Below are 9314 nucleotides of genomic sequence, written 5' to 3' on the forward strand. Positions count from 1 at the left end.
GGTGGCGGGAACTCTTTTGCACCGTGCATTCCTCTTGCAACTCGAGCAATTCACTCTGCAAAAGAAGCTGCAGAAAAGGCGGGAAACTGGTCCCTGCACCGGGGTTTCCTCTTGCTACAGGAAACTCCTGTGCAATGCTCTGCAACTTAACGTGGTTAATTCTGATGCCGAAGCGCACACACACAATCATGCCTTTTGGGTCATGACACTATACAGATTTTCTAAATTCACTCCTAGAAAGCATTTTGGATTCAAGAAAAACATTAAATATAAACTTTTTAAAAGAGGTTTATAAAAACCTTTTAATTAATAAATACTTTTTAAAGACTGGTGGAGGTGGGGCATTCAGCTGGGGCTGTGCTTGGTGTTGCGGGGCTGGGAGTGGAGCTGCGAGAAAATTTGGGGTGGCTGCAGCCTTGTCCCTGCACTGCTGGAGCCCATTCCGAGCCCAGCCCCCAGCAAGAAAAGCGCCACGCAGCGCCGGCTCCGGCTCCACCCCGCAGCTTCAGCCCGCCCCACGCTGCACAGATGTCGGGGAACACTCCCCCCTGCCCCTGCCCTCCTGGGGTCCAAGCGGGAGCTGCCCCCCACCCGCCCGTCCGTCCTGGCTGGGCAGCGCCTGCCCTTGCCCCCTCCCTCACTGTGGGCAGCGTTGATCTGCCCCCCACACCCCTTCCACCACACCGGACTTACCACCTGATGGCAGCTGTATCGCATACTGGATTGGTATCAGGCAATATGCCTCCTTAAATATTGGCTATCGGTATCAGTCCCCAAATTCTTTATTGGTGCACCCCTAGTTAATACTTAATGAACTCTTCCTTCACTGTGTACCTAACTCCAGTTGATGAAGAGCACTTAGTTTGAGGGCAAAAAGGATGTCTACTTGACTTGTAAATATAGGTGTGATAATAATAGTACATTATAATAATAGGTGCATGTAGCTCTTGCCCTGAAAAGGAGGAAGGAAGATTGAAATTTTTGTTTTATTTGATTGCTTCTGTCTATTTTGTGATGCACAAATCTGGAATTTACAGCAGTAAAATTTTGATAAGGCAAGATACTAAGAAGTATTTGGTGCCTTTTTGCACAGCCTTGGTAATATATACTAATTTTTCCTGTTTGTGGAGGATAACAGCAGCTATTTATAGTAAATTATATTAACTTAATGAAATTTAGGAAGTAAAAAATATTTCCTATATGAATCCTACTGGCATAACTTGATTTGAAACCAAACTGTGTCACTCTTACTTTGTTTTTGGCCACTCATCTGACTTGAGCTGTGGTTCAAAATTGTTCTGTTTCATATGGTATTAACTTGTACTGTTTAAAGCTAGTGGCACAAACTGGAAACTCTTCATGAGTGTTGAAAACATAGTGAAATCTAAATTTAATTGACAGAATTCAAAGCATCTTGATGCAAACACATTTTTGCAGTAAATCATTTTTAAGGGTTTGTGAAATACCTTTAATATGGCAAGATGTCATAATGGTGGCTCATAGCTTCTTTAAAATACACGTTGAGCTTTTACAGCTAAATGAGTTTTGTAAAATGGGAGACTGGAAATGGTATGGACTCTGAGGTCATGTGGTGTTTAGAATTTATACAGGCTTAACCTCCTTTGATTAACCGAATGACAAAATGCTTCTGTTTCTTTTAATTTAAGTGAGTAATGAAATTTGACAAATCATGTCTCCTTGAAGGATGAAAAATTATTCTTCTTATAATTAATTTGTATTCAGTTGGTCAAATTCAAGCTTCCATTTTTATACATATGAAGTTTTGAGATCATTCAAGATCCTGCCACATATGATTGTGCACCTCTTCATTAGCTTATCCTGGAGGCTTTATACCTGCTCTAGGCAAAAAGTAATTTAAAAAGCTCTTTTCACTCTTCATATAGAAAGCTAGGATCCTGGAGTATACTTGCTTGTTCTACCTGTCTTTTAACACTCGGAGTGACATGATCACATTTATACTTAGTTTTGGGGGTGGCGACTTCTCCCTGCAGTGCATTTATGTATTCCAGTTCTCATTATCTCACTTCATTAAACTGACCTAATTGATTTTACATTTATTTTTATGAAGGTGGTTTCTTAGTGTTGTCTTAAGTGAATGTACTATGCCTATGTACAGACATTGCATTTTTGTCAAGAGAAAAAAAACCTTTCTCCTGGCACAAAAAGGGAGCTTTACAGAAATTCAAGAGATTTCTTGTGGAAGAAAACTGGCTTTTCTGCAAGAAGTTAAATTGGTCACTTATGAGGAAGATTTTCTTCCTCCTGATCTAACTTGAATGCCTATACAGTTGTCTTGCTGGAAGGGAGACAGCCAGTATCCCATAGTCCTGTGCTCTTCCTCTCTTCCTTCAAGAAGGTGCTGATTACTGGGGAGGGGGAGGAATGCTACTCCCTGCAGGGCTGAGCAGGGACTTCTAGTGTTCAAGAGTCTTAAGGCTATACTACTCAGCTATCCAGTCTACATCTTGTCTACTCAGGAAAGCCCAAAACATATCAACCAAAAAAACCCTCAGCATTATGTCAACATGCATAAGTGAAAGTATGTTAAAAACCTTTGTGCAGATGATCTAACTCAGAAATAGTGATCTTGGATCACTAGCTAATCTCAGAGTATTAAATTAAAGCATGTATATTTACACCTTTTAGTTGATTAATTTTAACTTCATAATCTTCCCTGTGCAGACAAGAATCAAGTTTTGTTTTTTTTATGATGTAGTTACTCATTGAGTTCCTGCTTATTTGGAAAACTGCCTAGAGTAAAGATTATCTTTTTCATTTTTATATCCACACATTCTATGTCGTGTCACTTCAGTTCACTTCAGCTGTAGCTCTAATGACTTGCCTAAAAGTGATACTGTGTCCCCAACATTATGAGCTCTCTAGAATTTGTGTAAATCTCAAATGCTACTTAATTGAAAAAATTAACCCTTTCAGATCCTTAAGTCTCCAGACTGGAATCTTAACTTGCATAATCAGTTTTTCAGTACCACTACAGTGGTAGTATTGATGGTAATCTTTCCTCAGTCCCAAGGTGCTGGTGCTATATAGAATGTTAACTATAAAAAAAGAAAAAATAATAAACCAGTAGACTCAAATTGTGAAGTCTAGTCTCTTTCTATCTTTTACTGCTTATCCTTTCAAGCTGGTCATTGTTGTCAAATGGTCTTCAAGCGGCATGTTTGTTTACTTTGGGCATCTATGCACGTACTATTTGCACTTTAAGAAGCCCATTGTTGTACCTAAATTATGCTAGCAGCTGTCTCAGCTGAAGAACTGATGAACTTTTACATTTTGTATCCACAGTATGTGAATTTTGAATTAAAACAGTTACAGTTTTCATTAAGTTTTAAAATAAGTTCTGAAGTTATTGTCAATCATATATAAGCCACAGTAAAAGACAAATGCCTGTCTGCCTCTGAGTGCTCTTCTACTGGTGGTTTTGACCAAGTATTTAAAGCTTTACTAAAGACTCAGAATGAGATGCATGCTGCTCTGATAAAAGCCACTAAAATATACTAAAACTCATAACATATAACACTTTCTAATTTAATGAAAAATTTTCATTTGTAGCTTTAAGACTCAACAGTATTTTGCCGTTTCTTATTTTATGAATTGAGGGTGGATGATGGTTCACACATAAGTTGAGGTACCCAAGTTAATTTAGATACAAATTGTGACTTGAGGCTGTGATGAATAGATAAGGGTTACACAAGCTAAATTCTGAACAGTCTGATTTTTCTCTGTGTCAGACCTCTTCTTTTGTACTTAGCTTCTTTCCAAACACAGAACAAAAATAAAATGAGTTGTGCAAACATGGAAGGGTGTATTGGTTTGATCTGGCAACTGAAGTATTCAAGAGACTGCTTTTGTTGTGTATGATTATAAAATCTGTACAGTACATTTGGCAGTAACTTGTTTGGAAATGCATATAGCATATTTAAAAGTGATTTTAAATGCGAATATTTATTTTTCAATATTTCCTCTTCTCAACTGCTGTAAATAGCAACTTTGTTATTTAAGTCGTTATCTTAAAATGTTTTTATAATAAACTGAATAGTGCAATGAGAAGTTGGAAATTAGTCATTATAAAACTAGAAATTAATGGCAGAACCCAATATAAAATTCCAAAGTCTCTGTAGTACTTACATTGCTTAATATATTACCCATGCCTTTGCTTTGTTATTTTACATAGTCTTGAACCCAGTGGGAAGTGTTTAAAACAAGCTTTCTTCTCTTTTTGGTCACTGACAGACATTTTTACATAAAGGCACTATAGGATCTGATCCCCGATCCCAACCATGGGACCTCCCATATGCCATGTGTGCATGGCAGGATGTGAGGCTTTTGGGATGTGGAATCAGATCCCAATTGCACGCTATTTGCCTCATGATCCCAGGCTCTTTGTGCATCAGCAAACTGAAAACAGGGAACCCAACAATAGGCTGATTTGTCTGGGACTGCATTGAGGTTCCAACGGGTTTAGTGCAGGCTCTGCCGGCCAATGATCAATTGATAGCTGGATTGGAATTGCATCAGGGCTGGTTTCCCACTTTGTAGTGATATTACTTCACTGAACACGTGGCCAGGTTACCATTTAAGACATGATTAACAGACTAGTCACATCTTAAGTGTAACATCTGCCAGGGACCTTTGTTTTCACAAATACTCCTGCACGTAGGCAATCTCTTAACAGTTTCCATTGTAATCTTTTCTGGCTAGCTGATTTCAGACGCACAAATCTTTCCGTGACAAAAGAGATTCATACTGGTTTACAGCATTAAAAAAATAAGGATCTCCAATTTCTGTTTTTAACTTGCTTTTCTTAAATATCTTGAGATTAGTAGTTTTAATGTTATCACTTTTTTTTCTTTCCTTCTAGGAAGCATCACAAGCAGTTCCACTGAACTCTTTGAAGTCCCTGATTCGTGGTAGCAAACAACTGTCTTAAAGTTAGCTGATTCAAAGCAATTACAAGAATGCACCACTGGAAGCCATACTTTATTTAAATAAAGTGGTGTCAAAAAGCAGTGTGTGTCCTGAAAATCAGTTTAATTTTTTAAACTGTTTACTGAACAATCATTGTCATAGTTTTACTCGTGTGTATATATTAACTAGTTTACAATTCTCTTTGTTGATCATGTGAAATCTTTGCTGTCGTAAACAATGTTAGATTTAAGAAGCAAGACTAAATGTATTTTGGTCACCTACTATGGCATGTTGGCTATAAAATGTACAAAAAGAATCAGCACTGCTATGAATTTCATGTTAGGCGGTTCCCATGCTTAAGGCAAGTTTTCACATAAGTCTTCTCATCCTCAGATTTTCAGGCAATATAAATATACTGTCCATAAGTCTTGCGAGAGATAGTATTGTCAGTATCACTTACTGCTCTCTACCAGCTAATTTCTCTGGAAAGCTTATAATATACTTTTGTTTCCTTCCAATAAGACTTCAAACAGTATCCATCTATAAATTTAACCCTATGTATACACTTCTTTTTGTCCTTTGGAAACTAGAACTTATACTTTCCTAAAACATGACCTTTCCAGGAATGGTGGGAGGTGGGTTTTCTTTTGGTTTCACACCTCCATTACTGTTTTCAGTCTTTAAGTCTTGATCTGATTTTCAGTGGTTTCTGTTTGTGTAAAAATGTTTTTGCAACCTGTGACAAACCTGCAAACTGCACCAGCCCTTCATTTGTTTAAAAACAATCTTCATTCATAGATTTCAGAAACTGTTTGATAGTTAACATTTTTGTATCATGGAAATAAAAAAAAAAAAAATGTATTTCCATAAAATGAAAATTAAAGAAATTTTCTTAGGAGTGAATGTGTTTTTTGTTTTAGCACCCTTTAACAGCTTTTCATTTTATGCTTTTGTTTTGGTGATCTTAACAAGAGAGGGTGGGTAATAAGATGCAGATTCTTGCTTTTTTTATAATGCTTCCCAGATCAGGGTAGAGAATAAAAATATTAATACATTTCATGAGAGTTATAATTAATACGAAGCAGGAACCCTTACAATTCATGCTTAAAACAAGGAATCCTTTAGGAAAGGTGAGGTACAAAGCAAAAACAACTCCTGCCCTGCCCTTTTTATTTTCTGAAATTTTTAAATAGGACTTTTTCACCTTGTCTTTTCTTTTGGTGATATATCTTTACATTTAAGGCTTCATGTTCAGCCAGCCACTTTGGAATACCTTTAGTAATTCAAGTGCAAGTCTGCTTCAAACTTAGCATAACCTGTTTCTTATGTTCTTCTCTCAACCATCTATAGCATAAGAAAAAGAATCTGTCTGTGTAACTGGAAATAACAGAAATACTTTCTGAATTCTGCTGTCATCACAGATCCAGGGAGTTTCTTTCCTTGAGACCCACTTAAGGAGTGAAACTGCACAGATCACCAACTTCTGTGTGCTTCTGGAACCCTCAAATTAATGAGGTATCAAGTTCACTCAGAATTTTGTGATTAATGTTAGAGTTTAAAAATAGCACATTGTGTACCATCTTTTGAAGAGAGAAACTTGGAATATTGAGATGCATTGTAGCCAAGATTTGTTTTTAGTTTCTATATTTTAAAATGTGACATTAAAAAAACAAAACTATATTTCTCTCAAATTTAAGCAAGTAAAGAATTTGAAAAGCTTACGTTATCTTGATATAAAGCAGCACAACTCAAGTACAGTGTATTCTAAAAAATAATAGCTGCAAATCTGATAAAGTGCACCACGGGTCAAAATATGTTGCATTACAGCACATACAAATGGTTGCATTATGCCATGAATTCTTTTAAGCTTTTCTTTCTTCAAACTAGGCCAAATGCACCAATGTAGTATGCACCATGAGGACGTTATTCTAAATAAAAGGAAGATAATGACTATTCCTGCAGGAGTACTTCTAGCCTTTCTCTTATAAAAGCCAAGTTTAATCACAAGGATACTTCACCACCACATAATCCACACTAACACTTTCTTTTTCTTATTTTTTTAACTCTACTGCTTCTATGCAACTATTGCTTGTGCTATTCTGTTTCTAACTGAGAGATTATTTCAGTGTACCTGATATGCATGGTTATTTATCTTGAGCAATCAACAAATCTACACTAATAAAGCAAGAAAGGTAACTGGGAAATATACTGTATATTAATGATGCTGGGGGGGCCCTGTCAAGGATTAATACTTAATAAAGAGACTACATCAACATCACATGTTCATTATTCTGTGTTAGTAGCATCATGAAGACCTCCTGTTTAATCTGGTAAGTGAAAGGTAAGTCATTAAATTAAGTTTAATATTAAGGGAAGTTGCTTATCTGTAATTTGGCAAAGAAAACACTGCCACTTCATACACTGGATTCACATTTGTTAATTTGTGTAATAAAGCCACACAATTATGAATTTTATTTGACTTTGTGGTGTTTATTTGGAATATTAAAGTGAGTCATAGCCACATGCTGGCTAGTGCAATAAGGTCCTGAATGTCCAGAGGTGGTGTTGTGCTACAAATAGTATGTAGTTATGGAATATATGATAAGGCATTTTGGTTTCTTATACATGAGTTTGTGGGTTTCTGCAAGTGGTTTCATATTGTTTAACCCAATTAAGAGATGATAAAAAAAAATCTCTTCCACATGTTCATGAAACTTGTATACAACATATTTTACCCAAAAAAATTCTATAGTTTTAAAACTTATATTTTCTTGCATATACATACACATGCTGTTTTCCAAAAACCAGCTGCTGGGAATTAAAGTGCTCATTATACAGGGGGAAACAGTAAGTGCTGTTCTGCTTGTTATCAGATGAAAGTGAAACTATGAAGTGCAGATGATCAGCTCCCTATGTAGTGCTACTCAGTTACTTACTAGAAGGAAAGATCTTTTTTCCTTTAAGTCCACCTTTCAGAAACAGGGTGCATATCACGGCAGGGTACAATGTATGTAAGAAAATATGGTGTAATAAGGTGGCTGCTTCACTCTTAGCTCTCTGCTAAAGTTACCCACTAAAGGGCTCCATAATCCCCTGAGTGCAGGGAACAAAGTGTTTACCGTGAGGTCAAAACATGATTTTTGCTGGCAAGAATCGGGGCAACACCTAAGTAGGACTACCCAGCTAGAGATTAGAATATGGGAACTGGCTGTGGTGTAAAAAAGGCTCTCAGGCTGCATACTGGCTGTATACAAATCATGTTGGTGTAGGGTTGCCAACTGTTTGAATCTATTCTGCGAGGTTTCTGGAACACCAGTGTGCCCACGATGCACAACGCAACCATGGCCGTGTGCTTGCATTTTTCAGTTACAGATTGTATTGTGTAGACTTTACATTAGGAAGGCAAATGTACGTTACTACAGTATTACATTTTAAAAACCCACTGGACTACTGTATAAATTGGATTCAGTATTTAATATTTATTTTAATGAATGCCCTATCATTTATCTCTCAGCATGCTCCTGGAGATTTATGTCTAATTACTGGAGACTCCAGGGCAATCCTGGAGGGTTGGCAACCCTATGTTGTCTGTTGAACCCTGAACTTGCCAGGCCTGCAGGGCTGGGTTAAGAGTGGCTTTCATTTATCTGACTCGCATGATGGAATGGAGCTAAAAGTAGTGAACTTTTGTTTTTCCTTCCTGCCAGCCCTAGTAAAAGCAATGCATGTACTCCATGCATTTTGAGGGTTCTGCTCAGAGCCCAGGCATGTACAGCACTTACCATTGTGCGTGTGGTACTTGGGGCATGCTGTCCCCATGCTGAGGGGTGGTGTAGCACACTGCCTTCAGAAGTACCCAGGGGTTGGACATGATGCAGGGTCGCTAGGATATAGTATTGCTGTCTTTGATATTTTAGGGGGCTAACTTCTGCCTTTACACTTGAGTTTTCACTTGAAGCAAAATAGATGCTCTCACTGCACAGTCTATAGGATTGGAGCTGTAGGCTGTCCTCAAGATGGCTGCCAATTTTCTACACACAGCTTTGCTCGTCAAAGGCTGCCCTGATGGAGGTAACTCGCATTTCTCATAGTTTCTAATGATGCTGAGGCTGTACTACCTTTAGCCAGGGAATTCTCCCCTTCTTTACCAAGTGACTGCTAGGCAGAGGCAGCTGCTGGGAATGAGAGCAAGAGGGAGGAACAGGTTAGATTGGAATAGGAAATGGCAGGGGGGGTGTGAGGAGAGAGGCAGCAGAACCGGTGTGGGGGGCTCCAGGAAAGGACAAGGGGTGTCTGGGGCAGCTTCCCTTGCTTGTGGATTCTCACATTTCATGAGCATGGGGTGGATGTGCCCCCTCCCCCCCCCC

General features: G+C 38.1%; 1 protein-coding gene across 2 annotated transcripts in view; it reads left to right on the forward strand.

The window, feature by feature from the left end:
- The window catches only part of PARN (poly(A)-specific ribonuclease), a 143072-nt gene extending 137208 nt beyond the window's left edge, over positions 1–5864 (forward strand). Inside the window, exon 24 of one of the 2 annotated variants that reach the window (XM_006015524.3) lies at positions 4901–5864. In XM_006015524.3, the coding sequence (XP_006015586.1) occupies positions 4901–4953 (53 nt within the window). In that variant the 3' untranslated portion in view covers positions 4954–5864. The remainder of the gene's footprint in view (positions 1–4900) is intronic. The other variant, XM_006015525.3, reaches the window with a different exon arrangement.
- Positions 5865–9314: the final 3450 nt, after the last annotated feature.

The sequence above is a fragment of the Alligator sinensis genome, unplaced genomic scaffold, assembly GCF_000455745.1.
Source record: "Alligator sinensis unplaced genomic scaffold, ASM45574v1 scaffold73_1, whole genome shotgun sequence".
NCBI lineage: Eukaryota > Metazoa > Chordata > Crocodylia > Alligatoridae > Alligator > Alligator sinensis.